At 43.1% G+C, this 21,232-nt stretch overlaps 1 protein-coding gene and 1 long non-coding RNA gene across 7 annotated transcripts in view; both read right to left on the bottom strand.

The window, feature by feature from the left end:
* The window catches only part of SDR16C5 (short chain dehydrogenase/reductase family 16C member 5), a 39,671-nt gene continuing 18,439 nt past the window's right edge, over positions 1-21,232 (bottom strand). Inside the window, exons 1-7 of one of the 6 annotated variants that reach the window (XM_083518037.1) lie at positions 18,623-18,751; positions 15,166-15,518; positions 13,227-13,358; positions 7,669-7,768; positions 6,092-6,236; positions 3,970-4,095; positions 1-491 (exon numbers count right to left, since the gene is read on the bottom strand). In XM_083518037.1, coding sequence (XP_083374163.1) covers positions 380-491; positions 3,970-4,095; positions 6,092-6,236; positions 7,669-7,768; positions 13,227-13,358; positions 15,166-15,486 — 936 coding nt within the window. In that variant the 5' untranslated portion in view covers positions 15,487-15,518; positions 18,623-18,751 and the 3' untranslated portion in view covers positions 1-379. Of the gene's footprint in view, positions 492-3,969; positions 4,096-6,091; positions 6,237-7,668; positions 7,769-13,226; positions 13,359-15,165; positions 15,601-18,148; positions 18,752-21,232 lie in introns of those variants that run through there. The other 5 variants (XM_083518036.1, XM_083518038.1, XM_083518041.1 and 2 more) reach the window with 5 other exon arrangements.
* On the bottom strand, positions 8,300-13,088 carry LOC310713627. The gene is made up of 3 exons (XR_014529360.1): positions 11,312-13,088; positions 9,138-11,256; positions 8,300-8,746 (listed from the first exon to the last, which is right to left on the bottom strand). It is a non-coding gene; the product is annotated as an uncharacterized lncRNA (long non-coding RNA).

The following is a 21,232-nucleotide window of genomic DNA, read 5'->3' as shown; positions in this document are numbered from 1 at the left end:
TTCAGGAGTTAGAGAAATCATTTATTAAGAAAAACAGTTTTTAAAATTATTGCTGCTGTTTAATTTGTACGTGAAAAAGTAAAGCTCAAAAGCCTTAATATATACAAATTTGTTCCAAGGTTTAATATTTTATTGCAATAAAAATCACTTAATTCACAAGCTACATACAACGACATAGCAGCAGTTCTAAAAAGAGTTGTAATTAAAAATCATTCATATTCCACCATCAGTGAAATTTAGTTCAAAAATAATTTTATTTCTTACTAACAAGTCATGCTATCTTTGATGTTTCAGGCACACACATTAAGTAATGGCATTATAGGAGTTCCACATGTCTGACACTCAGGAGGTAAGTCAAAGTTGGAATTTTTGTTGCTGTTTACTGAGATTTATTGTCTTCAATCTTATTTGCACGACCTGTGAATGTCTCCATAAAATGGAAATACCCCATATAGTCTCCGAGAAGCATACCAATTTTTGTAGGTATTAAACTGGGGAAAAAGAAAGAAAGAACACAGGCATGATGAGTGTCAAACTTTGAGATTCTCTTCTGCTTTGGCACCATTGTTTTATTTCCTTTCCCACCTTTCCACTTGCACATAATGCTCAAGGTGTCCAACAAAAAGTTCATTAAAGCAAACTAAAAACACACAGACATGCCACAGAACTGGAAAATCAAAAGGTAGGTGATTAAAAAGGCAAGCATCCATACATAACCTGGACAGGTTAATAATAACAACACAAAACCATCTGGAACCAGATGAGCCAAAATAAGTTGAGGGAGCAGAGGGCCTTCCTGTGGAAGAGCTCCACAACTAAGACATGCCCTCAGCCTTTTATGTGTGTACCAGCCTGTGCAGGGCCTGAGGAACTTTCCCAACAGAGCACAGGCAGGGTGGCATGGCAGTCTCTTAAGTATCCTGGACCCCTGCCATGTAGGGATTAATAACCAGCACATCCGAATGCTCCTTGGAAACTTAACAGTAATCAGTGCAGGTGTTCAGGAAGGGCAACAATATGCTCTGAAAACCCTGGCTGCTGCATTCTCAACACTTTCTGGAGATGCTTCAAAGGCATCACTGTCATGTTAATCCAATCCTGATGTAACCAAGACACATGTTACTGGGGCTAAGTAAGATCGTCCCAGACTAAGGTGCAGAGAAATCACCAACCAGAGTGAGCCAAAGGCTTTCTTGGCTACAGCTGCCCTGGGCGTCCAGAAGCAGGAAAAAGAAAGAAAGCTGTACCTGTCACACATTTCTCTTCCACAACCACACCCTCCACAAACCATAAGAACTACCTAGCTCATGGGTAGGCAAACTAAGGCCCAGGGGCCAGATCCAGCCCAAACGCCTTCTAAATCCGGCCCGTGGATGAGTGGAATGTGTCCTTTTATTTAAAATGCATCTATGGGTTATTTGTGGGGCATAGGAATTCATTCATTTTTTCCCTTCAAAATATAGTCTGTCCCCACAAGGTCTGAGGAACAGTGGACCAGCCCTCTGCGGAAAAATTTGCTAACCCCTGACCTAACTTCTCCCTCTGCTGTTCATTTTATACAGCCCTTATTTATCATGTCTCCCTTTTTTTGCACCTCAGGACCAAAACACATGTGGCATAGAAGATTAGAGCTCCTGAAATAGTATATTTTACTCAAATGCCATGCATTTAGCTCATCACCTCCACACAACTCCCTTGATCCAGCTCCTGCCCATACATCGAAAGGTCCTGTTACACTTTGTGGGAAAAGTAATAATACAGACATCTATTTCTCTCTTCCAGGGATATAAAGCAGCTATTATGAGAAGCATAACTGTCAAAAATTAAGGACAGAAGCATATTTATTCTGTCTGCAGAGTGAGTTAATTATAATAGGGCAAAGTAATTGTATCAGGATATTTATTCAACAGATAATTTCCTCTGCTTATGTATTTGTTTATTAATGAAATCCTGTTTTTTATGTCATAGCTCTGTTTCTAGGAGTCTTATCATTTTTATGTTGGTATTTTTGTGTACCACTCAGGCATTTAAAAATACTGAGTAGTTTAGAAATGCTTCTAAACAAATAAATAAAAAGAAATAAAGGCTGCTTCTCCTGCTCATTTCTAAAAGTTGTGTGATTTTGAAGAGACAGGAATCCTACAGGAAAGCAGGCATTCAGACATATGTAAAAATAATGCAATAATAATAATAATAATAATAATAATAATAATAATAATAATAATAATAATACTTTTCTATTCCTTACATTTATCTCATGTCAGTACCTGCATATTTTCTTCCCCTCCCACAAAAGGCACTTGAATCTTTTCCAGATAATAAATTCAGTGCAACATTTCACAATCCAGAGGTATTCACTTGCAGCAGGAAGCTGCCAGACCATGTGGTCTATCTAGCATGCTTCTCCCCATCCTGCTTTTCTAGAACTTAAGGTCCTCCTCAACTCAAGTTGCTTGCATTCTCACAAGGGGGGTGGGGGAAGGATTCAGACACCTATGCATCATCCCACCCCCTTCAAGGTCACACAGCATTGTTAGGAAAGACAGAGGATTTAGAGACTGATGTGGCGCTGTGGGTTAAACCACAGAGCCTAGGACTCTGGTTGGCGGTTCGAATCCCCGTGACGGGGTGAACTCCCGTTGCTCGGTCCCTGCTCCTGCCCGTCTAGCAGTTCAAAAGCACGTCGAAGTGCAAATAGATAAATAGGTACCACTCCGGCGGGGAGGTAAACGGCGTTTCCGTGCACTGATCTGGTTCGCCAGAAGCAGCTTAGTCATGCCGGCCACATGACCAGGAAGCTGTATGCTGGCTCCCTCAGCCAATAAAGCAAGATGAGTGCTGCAACCCCAGAGTCGGCCACGACTGGACCTAATGGTTCCCTTTACCTAGCAAAGAATGGGGAATGCGGGTTGCGTCAACTGTCCCTGCAGCTTTGCCCAAGCAAACTGACGTCTTCCACATCTACTGAGTAAAGTGTTTGGAGTCCTAATCATTTTTATATAGCTTGGTCCTGAAGTCACTCCTCCTGCCTTCTTTGGGGCCTGTGGACAAGGCCAGGGAAGGTAGTTTGTCACACCAAGATTTTAAGAGTATAAATTGCCAGACGAGTTTTTGCCTTAACACCTGCCTTTCTTTTAGATTTCTACTGACACTTGTTCAAAACTCCTGTTTTGAAACCAAATTCTTGTGAAAGTAAGTCATTTCCACCCATATCTGTCCCAAGTCACCTTGCTGTCCGAAGCAGCTGCATCATACTGTTACAAAACTGGGGGAGGGCGGGGTTCCCCTTAAACACTGAAATTAATAAGTGTTAGGATTTTGGGTTATTTGTAATACAAGGGGAGAATATAAACTGTGAAAGGAATTCCTGGGTAGCCTGGCCAAACTAGGGCCCTTAATGTTAAGTTGTGGGTGAACATATCAGATGACACAGTGATTCTTCAAACAGCTCTTGTTTATTCACAGGCCAGAACAGGACTGAACTGAAGGGTTCAGCCAGCCTGCTTATATAGAGCTCCACTAGAACGCAACAGTAACCATTTTCTGTAACTATCCAATCACTGAACGTCACTTTCAATCCCTTATTTGCATATGTGGACCTGAACTATCTACAGTATCCCCCTGCTGGCCCAGGGTGAGAACTTTAGTACATAACACCTAAGAAAGCCATTGTGGGTTGTTAACAAGACAATAGAACTTATTGCCCCAGGTGTGACCAGAGATTGGAGATTTGGAACAATAGAGAAATGAATATACCAAAAACTCTCTGAAAGAATTGGGAGATCCTGGCACTCATTTGCCTCTAAACACAATGCTTAGATTTCCCCATATCACTGAGAAGACACCCTTTTCAATCTGCTAATATTTTAAATATTTTTATGCCCTAACAGTTCTCTTGCCTGCTGCCAGGCTTCAGAGCAAGAAAGAAATGTACAAAAAATAGATGCAAAAGGAAAATGACATTCTTACCCTTTCAGTGCAACCAAAAGGGTTATGCTACGTGGGATGTAGACATACACCTGATTTCGCAGAATACCAGAGATAATTCTTTCAGCTGCATAGTCTGGATCCATAACAGGCAGGAACCGTGGCCACCTGAAGAGATAAAGCAGGTAAGAGAACTTCTCAATGGTCAGGAGTTCCCCACAGTTACCACCTGTGCCAATGAGTTTCAGATATGAAGACTGCTGCCTAGTACAGCACCATTCCGAACAGGGGGAAAATAATTTATTCTTTCTTCAATATGATTTCCCCTCATTACTTTCAAAGGGCATTTTTTTCAGGGCAAATATTTGAGAAGACCTGTCATCTGAATAAATAATAATAATAATAATAATAATAATAATAATAATAATAATAAATTTTATTTATATCCCGCCCTCCCCAGCCGAAGCCGGGCTCTGGGCGGCTAACAACAATAAAATAATCAAACAATCAAATAATCCAACATTCTAAAAACATTTCAATTATAAAAATTAATTAAAATCAAATTGATGGCAACCGTTAAGTAAAATTCTGTGCATTTCTCTATCATTAGGAGTGAGGGTTGAGACTGAATACAGGTGGAGAAAAACCATATCCTCATAGAAGAGAGTGGGAGACTCGACGTATATAGCCCCTTCTTAAACACTCCCCAGTAGCCAAGTTGATCTGTCCTATCTGATGGTATTGTTTTGAAACATCGGGTCAGCCCACAAAAACTCCACAACTTGGCCAGGAGGCCAGTCCTTCTGGGATCTGGGTTTGTACATGATGTTGGGCTACCGAGGCAGGACAGGGATCTTGTGGGTGCTCCCATCCACCCCACTGCCCAACCATCTTCAGGACCGAGCTGGTGGAGACAGTATGGTGTTAAAGAATCCCAGCCCACGAGTCTTGGGTCTCTTCAATATCCATGCTGAGTACCCTTTGCTTGGGTCCACTCAGGACTTCATGGCTGCCATGACCATCAGGTCAACACTTTGAACAGCTGACACACATTGCAGGTCATACCCTGGATCTGGTATTTGCTACAGAGGATACTGGGAAAGAACTAGTGATTGTGTGACAGACGGGGGGGGGGGGGAGAGATTGAGATCATCACGCTGCCGTCATGAACAGATCATTCTGTGGTGAAGTCTGGATTGCCTGTGATTGATCCTTACTGTAGAGGAGGGGGGAACAGTTAGATTTGTCCAACTCCGGAGACAGGAGGATCTTCTAGGCTGCACATTTTTAGATATAGAACCACAGGAGTGTAAAGTTGGAAGGGACCACAAGCGTCATCTAATTCAACCCCCTGCAATGAAGGATTTTTTTTGCCCACTATGGGGCTTAAACTCATGACCCTGAGATTAAGAGTCTCATGCTCTATCAACAGAGCTATCCCTCTCGTTTAAATGTTTAAAAGTTGTTTAATAGTTTAAATAGTTTAAATGGTTTTAAATACAGTCCTACCTTGGTTTTTGAAGAGTTTAGTTCTTGAACGTTTTGGCTCCCTAACGCTGCAAACCTGTTCTGGTTTGCGAACTATTTTTGGAAGCCGAATGTCCGATGGGGCTACCGTGGCTTCTGATTGGCTGCAGGAGCTTCCTGCAGCCAATCAGAAGCCGCACTTTGGTTTCTGAATGTTTTGGAAGTCGAACAGACTTCCGGAATGGATTCCGTTCAACTTCCAAGGTACGACTGTAGTATACTTTTATACTGCATATTGTTTATATTATTTTATTGTTTTGCTGTGTGCTGCCCTGGAAGGTAGGGTTGGATAGAAACTTAATAAATAAAATGCCATCCTCAACAGTTATCCGTCAAATGCAGAGTGACACAATAGGCACAAATTCAAGAAGTGCCACTTCTCTCAGCGCATATATGTTACTGTGGCAAACCTGCTGTTTAATTTATGTATATCATGCAGATTTGAGCATACAGGAACCCAGGAAGCAGCCTTATAATAGGGCAGATTATTTTTGGGGGCCCCTTGTTGTCTACTCTAAATGACAGCGGCTCTCCAAGGCCTTAGGTTATGTTTCAATCAATCTTCACCATTTCAGCATTTCTCTTATACAATTATTTTAACATTATATGGACACAAATATATAAACAGTTAACTCACTTGGTTTGACAGCCATCAAACATTCCCGTGTTTATGAAAAATGGACAGACAATTGTGGATTTAACACCAGTCTTTCCCAATGCCAACATCTCTATAGCTAGAGACTCAGCGAAGCCAACTACTGCAAATTTACTTGCACAGTAATCTGTGAAACGAGAGGAAAGATCTAGAAACATTGCAGCAGAACAATATCTGGGTAAAGCAGTGTATTAAAGATGGGACCTTTTGTGACATGGCCCACATGCAAAATAGTCGGCAATCCTGGTTTAATGGTTTCAACAGTCTCATGCAATTATAGGTGGCATTTAAAAAAACCAACTGATTACAGAGTAATGTCAAATGAACTCAGAACAACTCTATGAGGATGGTTACATCAACAGAGATTGACTAGCCCAGTGACACATGATCAGCTTCATGGCTAAGTAAGGATATGAATTCAGGGCTCCCTGGTTTAAGTCTGATTTTCTACAGACCTTTCTACAAAACTAGGACTAACACACAGATTACTGAGAGTGAGTTTGAAAATTATGAACACATTGAAAGCCACCTGTGCCATTGATTGGCTCTTTGCTTGCATGTACAGTGGATGCTCGGGTTCAAACGTGATCCGTGCGGGATGCACGTTCGCAACCCACAGCGTCCGCAACCCGCAGCTGTGTGTCTGCGCAAATGCGGGTTGCGATTTGGCGCTTCTGCGCATGTGTGACCGCCGAAACCCGGAAGTAACCTGTTCCGCTACTTCCAGGTTTCGGCAGTCTGTAACCTGAAAAAATGCAACCTGAAGCATCTGTAACCTGAGGTATGACTGTACACCATTTTCTCTATGCAAGATCCTTTCCTGCACAAGCATCTATGGCCCAATGCACAAGTGACAACACAGGTGCTGGCAATGCTTATTTGTTATGTTCTAACATTTCTCCACAATCATCATTCAAAAGCTTCTAGCTTTCTTCAGACTGAAAGCACATTCCTCAGTTATTTACTGCAGCCTTGTCAGTGCATGCATTTAGGGGATAGGGGAACCTGTGGTCCGACAGATGTTGCTGGACTGCAGCTCCCCATCATTCTTGACCATTAGCTATGCTGGGTGGAGCAGATGGGAGTTAACATCAGGGGAGCAACATGTTCCCCATCCTCTGAGTTACACTCTTCCTTGTCCTTTTTTGGTAAAGTATTTCCTTTGTTGGTTCCCACCTCCCAGTTAACTACTATTCCTGCCAAAGCTACCCATCGTAGCTTAACGCTAACATACGACAATTAATCTGAAGACTCAGTGTTCAGAGGCCTATCTGCACCTATAACCTGGCATGCTAGCCTTAGCAGGAATGTTTAATGAAACTGCTTCTGCTACCAACTTCTCTGCACCTACAATCTAATCTATCATTACTGGTGTCTTCTACAAGAGCAGCTCATTCTTGGCTCTCCCCAGCTGCTTCCATATAGCTGTGTGAGACTTCTATTTCTACATCAGAGAAGCCCCTGTTTATCCACCTGTTGGACCACACGTCTAAAATAGATGAAAGGATCTGTGGTTTGTGTCTTTTGTTTGTTCATCAGTGCATCTGATGTGTACTAACCTGCCAGTCCTGTAACGCCAACTAAGCCAGCTGCACTTGAAATAGTTACCACATGTCCATGATTAGAAGCTACCATGGCTGGAACAAATGCTTTGACAGTCTAGAGAACAAACAAACAACGATAACCGATCATACAATAACAAATAAATATACAAGGATGCATGTGCTAGCGTGGTGAACAAACTCCCTCTAGCAATTTCACCCCAGCCAGGACCTTCCTGGGCGATCTTGGGCACAGGACTTCTGCTGTTGCTACTTTAGAATCAGTTAGTACTACTTGTTATTTACCTGAGACATCTACAACCAGCTTTTCAGTCAAGAGTCCCAGGGTGATAAAATTAACAAATTTTGAAACAGGTAGCAAAAGCAATAAATTATCCATGCAGTGAGTTTTTATCAGCCATCTTATTGAAAATTATCAAGAGGCATGTTGCATGCCGGAGGGGAGGCTATTCCTGTAGGCCGTACAGGGTCAATGTTTATAGAAATAGCATTTATGTGGGAAAAGGCAAGATGTTCTACTCTTTTCTTCTTCTTCTTCTTCTTCATCATCATCATCGTAGTAGTAGTTTACATTTCATAGTACAGTCATACCTTGGGTTACAGACGCTTCTGGTTGCTCGTTTTTGGGTTGCGCACTGAACCCGGAAATACCGGAACAGGTTACTTCTGGGTTTTGGCGCTCACGCATGCGCAGAAACACTAAATCGTGCTTTGTGCATGTGCGGAAGTGCCAAATCGCAACCCACACATGTGCAGATGCGGCACTGTGGGTTGTGAACGCTGCAGGTTGCGAACGTGCCTCCCACACAGATCACGTTCGCAACCAGAGCGTTCACTGTAATACATTACAAAAACCAAGCACAAGTAAGTACAGTGGTATCTTGGGTTAAGAACTTAATTTGTTCCAGAGATCCATTCTTAACCCGAGGCACGCTTTCACTAATGGGGCCTCCTGCTGCCGCTGCGGCACTGGTGCGCGATTTCCGTTCTTATCCTGGGGCAAAGTTCTTAACCTGGAGCAACCACTTCTTGGTTAGCGGAGTTTGTAACCCAAAGTGTCTGTAACCCAAAGTGTCTGTAACCCGAAGTAAAGGTAAAGGTAAAGGTACCCCTGCCCGTACGGGCCAGTCTTGCCCGACTCTAGGGTTGTGCGCCCATCTCACTCAAGAGGCCGGGGGCCAGCGCTGTCCGGAGACACTTCCGGGTCACATGGCCAGCGTGACATCGCTGCTCTGGTGAGCCAGAGCCGCACACGGAAACGCCGTTTGCCTTCCCGCTTGTAAGCGGTCCCTATTTATCTACTTGCACCCGGGGGTGCTTTCGAACTGCTAGGTTGGCAGGCGCTGGGACCGAACGACGGGAGCGCACCCCGCCGCAGGGATTCGAACCGCCGACCTTTCGATCGGCAAGCCCTAGGCGCTGAGGCTTTTACCCACAGCGCCACCTGCGTCCCTAACCCGAAGTACCGTACAGTAAACTTATGCTACTTTCCTACATCCACAGCTTCGCAAGGGTAGGGAATAATTTAAAAAAAGGAGAATGCGGGAAACTCGCCATTCCCCACTATCCATTTATTTATTTCCCCCACCCAGTGGATTTTCCTTGCTTACTGGGCTTTCAGAAGGTAGCACAAGGGCTCTGGCAGTGTGACACCTCATCCCCAAAGCCTGGTAAGTGAGGCACCAGTGTACGGAGAATGAGGCGCGAGGGCCCCAGGATGCTGCCAAAGTCCTCACACCTCTTACAACAATATCAGGCCTCCATCTTGTGGGGTGGTGGCGGTGGTTCCAGAGATTGCTGATTATGTGGTTTTGGCTTTGCACCCCTGGAACATAACCCTTACTTAACCTTGGCAGGCCCACTATCTTATTTCAACACTGTAACTCATCTTCTAATGCTCATAGAAGACTACCATAGAATTGGAAGCTTACCTTCCTTATCGCCAACCCTGCTGACATTTGAACAACATGCCATACATTTTGTAATCCAACCTTTAAAATGTGGAGTTTTAGTAGTTCATTAGTTTCTGGCAGTGACAGTCTTTGCTGCTGTTCAGTTTCATTACCTTTATTAGATTAAATATTTCTATTTTTTCTAATCTAAGAAGCTAAATACTGCAAGTTTATTTGTTATTTCATGCTCAGAAATACCATAGTTTAGTCTATGGATTTCACACCTGCAAGAAATTCTTCTTCTTCAAAAGTTTCACATCTAAACTACAGACTTACCATTTAATCAAAACAAAAAAAAACTTGCTAGTAGTACTAGATGCCTGATTTTTATTTTTTTTTACAAACAGATTGTTCTGCTGAAAAACTTACCACAGTTTAGTCCCATTTCCAATTATAGCAAGTAGATACATAAATACAGATTTTATACAGAACTCTTTTAATTTCTACTATTGCAAACACAAAACACTTTTCAGACAACATCATGTTGAAGTGCACCACTCCTCTACATGCATATTACATCCATTTTCCATTGCTCACCAATCCTACTGGGCCTTTTAAGCACTTGTTTGCACCACTGAAATCAGAACTTCTTCCAGTTTCTAGTAAAAAATCGATAGCATCATACCCCCAGAACAAATTCCAACTTCTGATTTCTTCTGTAGTTAAGAAGACAGAAGCAAAGTGTGAAAATGGGGTGACATTCCCAGCATGGTGTACATGGTTTGAAAACTGATGTTAAAAGTTACAGTAAAAATACAACACCAAAACAACACTCTCTAAATTGTTGTGCTAGAGGGAGCCAGTGCAAGGATCTCTGCTAGCAACCTAGGCCTTCTCCTCCCCCTGTGTGTACCCCGCATCCCTTCCCATATCTGCTCCAGAGGGTTGGGAGAACCCTCAGAACAGCACACAGAGAGAGGGCATTATACCGTTGAGCAAGCAGAAATGGAACCATCTCTTTAGTGCAATGCTGAATATAGCCCTCTGTCCTGAAAAACAAATGCCCCACGGTGCAGGGAATATAAGTTCCACCATACTTTTGAATGTGTGTCTGTCTTCACCCTGACATTCAAAAGTCACCCTGTCTGATCAGGCTTGAGGTCTACAGGTGCTCCCAGGTCTCAATGATATGCAACAGCCCCATTGGTTATACCTTTATTCAGTATTTTAAAATAAATGTTTAAAAGGGTGGGGTGAGGGTGGGGAATGCTGGATTCAAATTATAACACTTCCAAACGTCCAACTAATTATACAAACTAGGATTGCAAAACTGTGCACACACTTGCATGGGACAAAGTTCCATTGAACTTAGTGTGGCCTATCAGTATGAACAATCAGGCTTAGCGGGAACAATCATGGCTGCAGCACACCTTGAGCATGTTCATGCTCTCCTGCCAATAATGTAAATGTTACATGTCTGATGGCAAGCTAGATGACCTTACTCTCAGTTTCAAAATGCTTGCTCATTCTGCAAGAGGTTTTACACAGTACTAGAAATCCTATCAAGGAGAAAGAGAGATTTAATACAACCTGGCTCTGATTCAAGTCTTAAATTTACTCACTCTGTTTTAGCTTGCATCTCACAGGCAACAGTTTCAAATCCAAGGATTAAAAAGGCTTGGCTAAGTCTGACCTGTGACTCACAGATCAAAAAAATAAAATCTAATGTTGCCTGCACAAGCCTGAACACCCGGCTCTCCTTTTGGTTTTAGTTATATAAAGGGGACACACACACACACACAAAAAGCATGCTTAACGCTGTCACTTTTGAGGGAAAAGGCACGCTACGAAAGAGCAAAAAGCAAATCACTGTTTCCTTTTCCCAGAAGAGTTGGAGAAGGAGGGCTGTCCCCTGAAACACCCTACCTCCTCATCAGCCCCATCTCCACTGAGCTCTGCCACTTCCAGGGAGGGAGCCATGCAAGTAAGAAGGGGGCCATGGTGCTGCCCAGAGAAAAATAACAAGCAGCTGCCTTCACCTGCTCTCTAATCCTTCCTCTTTCAGTGTCAAGGCATAGGGAGTCAGCGCTGGAAAGATCAGGCACACCCTCCTCTTACTTGCTCACCTGAGCACAGCAGACAGGGCCCCACTCCACTGCCCAGTAAGGGGGCATGTGGGAAGATGGGGGTGGATACTCCTTGCTTCTCTCTCAGCTGCAAAGAACAGGGAAGTAAATGATCGCCACTGCCTTTTGCCCTCTTTCTCTGAAAGGCTCCACCCATCCCCTTTCCCCTTCTTGGGCCAGTATAGTGATAAGCCCACTGGGACCACCCAGAGGGTGAGAGCAAGTAAAAGGCAGCCTTGGCTGCTCTTCTAAGGAATTTCTACTTGTCCACTTGGCTACTTTTCCTTCAAAGTTCTTTCAAATTACACAGAGCAGCATTAAGCATGCTTTTATAGAACGTGCACTTTGATCCTGAGTCCCTGCTTGGTAAAGATTTGCACACTCCCAAGTGTGCTTGGCTACCTGCATCTCCAGACCTTTAGACTCTGTGCCAATAATTAAAAGCCTGTGCAAGCAAGCCTTATCAGTTCATCCACTTGTCTGAGGAAGAAGTGGATGCTTGCCAGGGCAAAGAGGGGCTATTGCTATGGCATCCTTCTCGAGTGCTTCTGTGGATAACTGCAGTTTATACTGACACCCAATCATGTTTTATTTCCTTTCCACCTAGTTCTTCATTGCCGTGAACAACTGTTTCATGTGTAAGCATGACCACCTTACTGCTCATTCCCTAATCTAGATTATTAAGCAATAAGCTAAATAGTACTGGTCTGCTCTATATCTTGAGGTGCCCTCACTGCTTAGCTCCTTCCACTGAGAAAAAGAAACTGTCCATTTATTCCTATTCTCAGCTACCTGTTCTTTAAACTCAGTTTTCAATCCAAAATGATTATATCTATGGTGCTCAGTGACCAGGAGAGCATGACGAGTGCTAGACAAAAACAACAAAATATTTAACTGACATAACTGGGTTTTCTATTAAAACTGTGACTAAATTTACTCCAGAGCCTTGGTCAAGGGACTTAGTCATTTGGGTTTTATTGAAATCTAAATACTTTTAAAAAAAAAGTGAGGCAGAACTTCCCTTTGCCAAGGCCATGTTTATCCTCATGTAAGATGTGTTTAAACATTACTAACCTTAATCATATTTACTACCAGTTACTTGGGACAGAAGTTAGGATGTCAGGTGTGCACTTTCCCAAATCCCCTGGATCCCATCGATGCGGCTACTCTCCGATCCTTTGTAAGGAGATGGGATTTAATCAGGGTGCTTTTCCTCCCTCTGAACTCACAGATTTCATTTACAGAGAAAATGACTTCTAGTCCAGGTGATTTGTTAAACTAGATGGACTACAGCTCATGCCAAGCTTGCAGGCATCTTGTTGGCCACTGAGAAAAGGATGCTGGACTAGAGGGGCCCTGGGCCTGATCCACCAGGCCTGTATGACGTAGGAGAGCGCTCATTTTACATTCTGATAAACGTAGATGGAGCATCTGTTAACACAACTGCAAGCCTGCATTTTACTAATCAAAGCCCAATCCAAGTGCAAATATACTTTCATAGTTAAAATCACAAATCTTAAATCACAAATGCTATTACCCAGAAGTGTGCCATTGTGTTCACTTCCATAGACTTCTGTATCATTGCGTCTGGAGAGTCCAAGAATTTCTTTCCCGTCACAATGCCAGCATTGTTAATCAGGATGCTAACATCACCGACTTCTTTTTTCACCTAGGACAACAACATCTTATCAGAGGATGTTTCAAACTATGACAAATTTTAATAGTTAAAAAGAGAAAACCAATGTCTGTACATGACTCTGCATATAAAGGGATTTGCATGATTCTTCATATTGTCAAGATGTTGTTCTCTTGGTTTAACAGTTTTTGTAACAAAGCCTCAGTGTTCTCAGGCTGGTTTTTCTAAACCATTTTTGCATGCCAGTTCTTTTAACATATTGTTTAAAAAAAGAAGCCAGAATCAAATGCTTCTTACAATTAAAAACTCCTACCCCTTCAGAATTAGAAGCACTATAGTTCCTTTATGTTAAGGTATAAAACTGTCTTACCATTTTTCAAGTAAATATTTTGCAAAATGAAGCTAGATTTTGGGTCACTGTAAGAACTGGTATTGGGCAGTGGTTTGAACTAGAGGTGGATGTTGAAACCCCACCCCCTTCCTCTTTCCCCTAGCAGGGCATCCTCTGACTTCACAGATCCCAAGAAAGAGAAAGCAGGGGATTGAGAGAGGAAAGAAGGGTCCACTGAAAACACATTCACAGCTACCATTTCTCCACTTTAAATTGTACCCTCAAACCACTTTGGTAGATTTTCAGAGTGACAATGGATTCTACATCTATAAGGATTCTTTCACAGTTAACATAAGCAAAGCAAAGAAAACCATTTTCATGACTGCAGTTTCAAGAGACATCACTTAGGGAGGGCATGGGCTTTGCATGCAGAAGTTCCCACACATTTATTTATTGCACAATGTCTAGACTGCCTTCCTGGGCACAATCCCTTTGTCTAGGCCATGTACAAGGTTCAACTCTAAACAGTCAACACAATTTTTATCTCCCCTTTAAATATTGGCAAATGGAATAGGGCCCCATATAGTTTGTGCCTATGTATATAGAACTGCACTGTAAAATTGCCAGTCCTTGATGCCTCCACTGAGAGGTTCAGGTAGCTAATGAAGCAACATACTTCTACTGGAGATTAAAAAGCTGCTCTCAGATTAGACACCAGGATACGAGACTTTCTGGCCCTGTGCATACATATCCAAACCAGAGAAATTGATGTGGGCAACTTCTCACTTTTGATTATTCATCAGGGTGTGTGAAATAAAAAACAATCCCATTAGTACTCTTGAAAAAGCAACAAGCCAATCTCTCCCACACATTCCTTGAAGAGCTCTCTCTCTCTCTTCACTTGTAAATGCCTGTTTATGTGTTTCTATGTAATCCCCAGGTGGGGCAAGGACCTCCCAATGGAATGATGCTAATCAGTGTGGTTCTAAATATGAAGCAGTCATGGAATTGGAAAAACAGTAATTCACCCTATGGATGTAGAATATCCACAACAAATGTAACAGAAGCCTTGAGTTGCCTGTGGTGAGAGAAGGTGTCTAATAGCAGCAACTCCTATACCACACGGGTGATTATTACACCCAAGAGATCAAAACATTGGTTGCATTATGATGTATTAAAAAAACCAACAACAGCCAAACATAATTATGAATGAAGGTACGTTTGTTCTGGTTTGCCTCATTACTGTTTACCTTCAGGGTCACTATTAAGCTGCTCCAACTCTTTCAAAGGACTGAAGAAGTGAATAGTTGGAGCAGCTATGAAGAATAAACCAAAGGGTTGGTAGTATCAGGTTGATATGGTGGCTTCCTACAAATGCAGCTAAGCACAGTGAAGCTGTGTTTATGGTTGTATCTTGCAACACATGAACATGCTGTAAGAACATATGTGAAACTGAGGACTAGATAAAACGTTATGCAAAATAAAACTCCACTTGCAAAACAAAGTTACCTGATCTGCTACTTGATAGACCTCCTGCCTTTTGCTACAGTCACAAGTGTAGTTGTGCACTCTCGCAGCTCCATTTTTCCTTGCCAGTCTGGCTGTCTCTTTGTTGCCTTCTACACTGATATCCCAGAGTACCAATGTAGCTCCAAGACGAGCAAACTTCAGAGCCATCAGCCTTCCGATTCCGCTTCCAGCTCCCGTGATAAGCACTATTTCACCAGTCACATTCTTCTTCCGCACAGGGATGAATAATAAGACGAAACTCTCCAGTGTAAAATATACTGACAGTCCAATGACTCTGAGTGTTTCCATGAAGAAGTTCATCTTGGACAATATATATGTATATTTCAAACTAGCTGTTCAGTGATTAAAAAGATGAGTTAGATTCAACTGCTGTGAATAAATGTCAAGTTTTTGAGTGTGTGCTGTCTAGGGAAGCTGGAAAAGAAGTAAATTGAAACATTCATGATCATCAGGAATACAAATGTAGGAAAAGAGTCCATAAAGAAAACAAGGACCTAAGGAAAAGAGAGGAAACTGAGGAAATCAGCACACTGTGCAATGGGGTGGTGTGGGGTGGGCTCACACAGAACCACAGGAGCAGAAGTTGTTGTTGGCAGGAACAGCAAAAGGCAGGACAGAAGTGTGATGGACTTGAAGATACTGCTTGAAGAGGTAGCAATGTCAGCAACCAATACTTTTCCCAGCATAGAAAAGTAGAGAAAAGCTGAAGCTGCTGTTTTCCTGACTGTCATGCAGTTTTTAAAAGCTTGGGAAAAGAGAGGTGGTAGCCCTAGGTTCCAGGAACACACAAGGATTGTGATCTGCTCTTCTTAATAAGAACTGCATTGCAAACTGCACAAACACAAGATCTAATAAACTAAGTGGCAGAAAGCCTGTGCCTTCAGTTTTTAACAGTAAATTTTTAGCCCTTATGACTGAAGGGGGCCACATAAGGATTTGAGCAACACAGATCAAAGAACCCAAAAAGGATTCAAGCATGGGCGTAGCGCCAAGGGGGCGCAGCTTCCCCCCTAGATCAAGTAAAACAATAGAAATACTTAACTAACTTACCAATCACTTTGGTTCTGCACCCCCCGAAACAAAAGCCCTGCCCTTTCCAATAAAAATCCTGGCTATGCCCATGGATCCAGGTGAAACTTCCCACCACAAAGCATCTCCAAAAGGTCAACAGAATTATGTCCATTAATATATCTTTTGATAACTGACTATGAACAGATTAGCAACTCAGCAGCTCTAGTTTTTGATCCAGTCTTCTTTCATTACAGTGGACTCTCGGGTTACGTACCTCTCTGGAGACATAACCTTCGGGTTGCGAAAGCGGCAAACCTGGAAGTATTTTTCCGGGTTTCACTGCTTTCTCATGGGCAGAAGTGCTCCGCGTGCTGCTTACAGATTTTTTGGACCCCCGGAACGAATGAAATCCATATCCAGAGGGTCTACTGTATATTCTTTCATTCTTTCACTTAATTATATTTTGATTAGCTTGCGAGATATGGCCAACCAGAGGCTCATGCATCTTGGCCTCAGTTCAATGTGTGCTCATGTAGCCCTGAATACACCTACTAACCACAAATTAAAATGTCCTAGGTTTCAGCAGTAAGTGCTTCCAAGCTGTCTAAATGTTTACTGATATACTGCCTGCTGTCTCAATTATTACAAGAACCTTCTCACTTTTCCTCAGACTGCAAAACGGCTTTTCAAGTTCTGCTACTTTTAGAGACACAGTAGAGTGACAAAGACGTGGGTGTGTTTTACAGAAATCCATTTGAATCTTTGCAATCTACCACCATGTATAAATTATGGGTGTTATTTGGTTTACTACTCATGCTTTCTGGAGGGACCAACTTGGTTCAATCCAGTCAAAATTATGCACTTTTGATCAACTCAAGAAACTTGAGCAAGTGCAATCGTACACACAGTTTTTTGGATGTGAGGTCTTAGTAGACTGTTTTGGTCATTGTTGATGTCTACAATATGCCAAAAGCTGAGAAACTGACACTACATGATATAGCTTCCAGCTACCCACAGCCTGCTTCCCTTTCAGGACATACATGCGTACCACCATCTGCGTAAGTAATCCACCCCCCCCCCGCATTAAAAGAAGAAATTGCTACACAACTGAAGTCAAAGGAACCAACAAAGTATTTCACTTTAACTGTATCCCAGCCAAGAATCCTTGGTTTGTCAAATAAAGCCTACTTTTGCGCAAAGACCTCTTTGGACTGAGCCTGGAATAGATAAGCTCTACCTCATAAAAAGCGATTTCCCAAGGGTTGAACAATCCCTTGCTAGAAGCATCTTAACATTAAGTTTGTGAAACATGGATCACTTATAAATGCCATCTCCAACTCCTCGAAAGATTCCATCAATGGGGGTCTCCAAAAATGTTTACATAACACTTGGGAAGACAGGCGAACTAATACTAGTGTATTGGAAGAAGCAAAGATCACCAGTGTTGAAGCAATGATTCTTCAACATCAACTTCGTAGGACTGGTCATGTTGTGCAGATGCCTGATGACTGTCTTCCAAAGCAACTACTCTATTCCGAACTTAAAAATGGAAAGTAATGCTGGTGATCAACATAAGAAGTTTAAAGACTGTCTTAGGCAAGTTTTTAAAAATGTAGTATAAACACCAACAACTGGGAAACACTTGCCTGCGAGCTCTCCAGTTGGAGAACAGCCTTTATTAAAGGTGTCATGGGCTTGAAGACACTCGAACTCAGGACGCAAGGGAGAAACGTGCTAGGAGGAAGGCACGCTTGGCAAATCCACACGTGATCTACTCCCACCCAGAAACCAATGTCCCCACTGTGGAAGGACGTGTGAATCCAGAATTGGCCTCCACAGTCACTTACGGACTCATTGTTAAAACTGTGTTTATGGAAGACAATTTTACTCAGCTACGAGTGATCGCCAAAGAAGAAGAAAGAAGATGATAGCGACGTTACGAAACGCCCACCTTGACGTCTGCTCTAGAATTCGGCCTCACGGAGGTGCTCGCGACTAGCTGTCACGCAAGTCGGTTTGCATCCTACGGAGAGGAGTTCCCCCGCTGCCACCCTTTCCGGAACCGCGGCAACGCCAGGACCCGTTTTGCCACCATTTCGGCCGAGCGCAGCTGCGCTTCGGCGACGAGGAAGCGGTGACGTCAAGGGAGCCGGCGCTTCCAAGAGCTGCCCGACGGCCGTGCAAGTCCCCGGCCTATAGCGCGCGCTGCAGCCCAGCAGGGGACCCTCGTCCGAGCGTCGCATTTCCCCAGCCACCCCTCCGCGGCCCCGGTCAGCCAGAAGGACCCCCGAGGCGGCGCTCCTCCCTATGCTGCTTGCGGCCAAATGCGTCAAGGGCCAAGTTCTGCCCGTGTTCTCTCTCTCTCTCTCTCTCTCTCCGAGTCGCCCGAGCCGCGCGCGCGCCTGCATGAAGCCTCTCGCCTTACCGCAGGCGACGCTCCTCCGGCTGCGCAGACGACCTCGCCCCACAACAAGCTGCAGTCCCGCGCTATAAAGCACTTGGCCAGCGCACGCGCCCCGGGAAGGTCCCACCCACTCCCCCGCCGCTGCTCCCGTCTCCTCCCCTCCGGCCAAGGACCGCGGTTGTTAAAGAGGCAACGATTTCCTGGGCTGTGTGCAGCCTCCGCCTCCGCCCTCCTTAGTCGGCTACCGGCCAATCTCAGCTGCCTCCGAGGCGGCCAGGAGAGCCGGCGCTGCTACTGTGCCGCCTCCCTACACATTGGCTACATCTTCTCCCGTATTTTGTCGCTTGTGAAGAAGAAACCTCAGACTCTACACATGCAAACGTAGGAGCAGAGGGTCGGCTGGGTTGCAGCAGTGCGCTCTATGTGGGGCTTCCCTTGCCCTTGGTCTGGATGCTGCAGCTAGTCTGGAAAGCCGTAATGCTGCAGCACAGTTGCTGACAGGAGTGAGGCTTTGCCAGCATGCATTGAGCCCAGGCTCATAGAGCTAAATTGCTGGGGTGGTATTCGAAGTTTTGCAGTTACATTTTGAGCTAAGTAAGTGAATCCAAAGGGACACGGGTGATGCTGTTGGTTAAACCACAGAGCCTAGGACTTGCCAATCAGAAGGTCGCCAGTTCAAATCCCTGCGACAGGGTGAGCTCCCGTTACTCGGTCCCTGCTCCTGCCAACCTAGCAGTTCGAAAGCACGTCAAAGTGCAAGTAGATAAATAGGTACCACTCCGGCGGGAAGGTAGACGGCGTTTCCGTGCGCTGCTCTGGTTCGCCAGAAGCGGCTTAATCCTGCTGGCCACATGACCTGGAAGCTGTATGCTGGCTCCTTCGGCCAGTAAAGCGAGATGAGTGCCGCAAACCCCTGTTCTCACAGTGGCCACCCAGATGCCTGTGGGACAGGGCTGGCCCACCCATGAGGTAAGGTGAGGATTCACAGGGGCAACAGATCTAGCCTCCAAAGAATGCATTGGCTGATGCTGCTGTGCCACGATGGCAGTGACAGCTGCAGTGCTGGAAAAAACTGGGCATAATTTGAAAAGAAAATAGCCAGGAGCCAATGCAACTAGTTTCATGTGGTTTCATGTGCTCAAGATGATATGTATTCCCTGATATGTATCTGTGTGCGCAACAGAAGCGTCAGCAAAGTAATTAAGATCACCAACATGAAACAATTGTTTTTAAGCAGAGGTGTTTTACTTGGCATGCACAAAACACTCTGTATTTACACATGATAATACAGGTTACATGAAGGCTTTTCTCTCTTTGGTTCTTGTTGAACAAAGTCCACATGCAAGTTCTAAGTCTGTTTGCATAGAGCCCTGCAACAGATTGGAGCTCTCTTGTCCTGAAGTCTGTCAGTTCTCCAAGCAGGGTGGATAAAAATCAATGATTTTTAAAAATAATAATTAAAAAATTGGATCTTTAAATTTTAAATTGGATTTTTAAAATAAAATGCTTTTGGAGGAAAAATCTTTCTAAAGATAGCTTTCTATTTAAGTTACATTAGAGTCCAAAGGCTATTCATCAGGAAATAAGGATTTGTTTTAAGTTTTTCATGTGTGCTAAAACTCAGTCTAAGTTGTTTTTTTTAAAACCATTTAACCACATCAGTTAACAAACATGGATACATATGCTATAATGTTATTGTTTTAATTAAATAAATTGTTTAAATTGTTATTAAGGAAATGATTATTTTTCTCCTTCCAATAAAGTATAACAGAAAAGTTGTCCAAATATAAACAGTTAACTTATTAAACCTCACAATAATTTCATAATTATCTCTCTATGTATTTCTAATAGTATAATCAAATCAGTAATTTTTGATGTAACTGTAAAAACTACTCTGAAAATTTATTATTCCAAAAATGAAACCTTCATCTGGTTGTAAAATATTAAGATTATACCAGCAAGAATGAGTCTTTCTGTAAAAATGATTTAAATCAAGTCTTACTGACTAGTGATTTAAAATCAAGTCTTACTGACTAGTAATTTAAATCAAGTCTTACTGAGTAGTGATTTAAATCAAATCCACCCTGTCTTCAAGTTTTCTTCTCAGACAAGCTCTTTGCATCAGATAACTCCACAGTTCTGCTATGGTCCACCACCATAATCTGAGCCAAATTATACACAGATATACATGGAAACACTGATAAGGAAGTCAGGAGATTCCAGCAGGAGCATCTCAAAAATGACTCAGAAGGAGCCAACTCTTTCCTTACCCATTCACATTCCTTAATACTAACATTAACATTCCTTAACATTCTCATGCCATGTGGTGAATCATTTCTGAAATTAAGGAGAGTTTCAAAAACAGGTTCAAAGAAAAAAGAAATCCCAGTAGATTTGCCCCTGACCATCCCTTTGGATCTTGAGTTGTGGACACAATCTTGAGATCGCCTACCATAAGTGGAAAAGAGAGAGGTCAGTGGCAGTGATAGATAAATAGATATGCTTATGTGACATGGAATTTATTTATTTTTTTAGGGGGGAAAAGCAGTTTGGCTGTTTGAAAAATGTGATATCCCTATGACAAACTGATTTGGGGTTTTATTACAATCAAAGATCTTGTGAAATAATATT

This window comes from Podarcis liolepis (assembly GCF_965112155.1).
Source record: "Podarcis liolepis genome assembly, chromosome: 8".
Taxonomy (NCBI): domain Eukaryota; kingdom Metazoa; phylum Chordata; class Lepidosauria; order Squamata; family Lacertidae; genus Podarcis; species Podarcis liolepis.
This window is presented reverse-complemented; position numbering and strand designations above follow the sequence as displayed.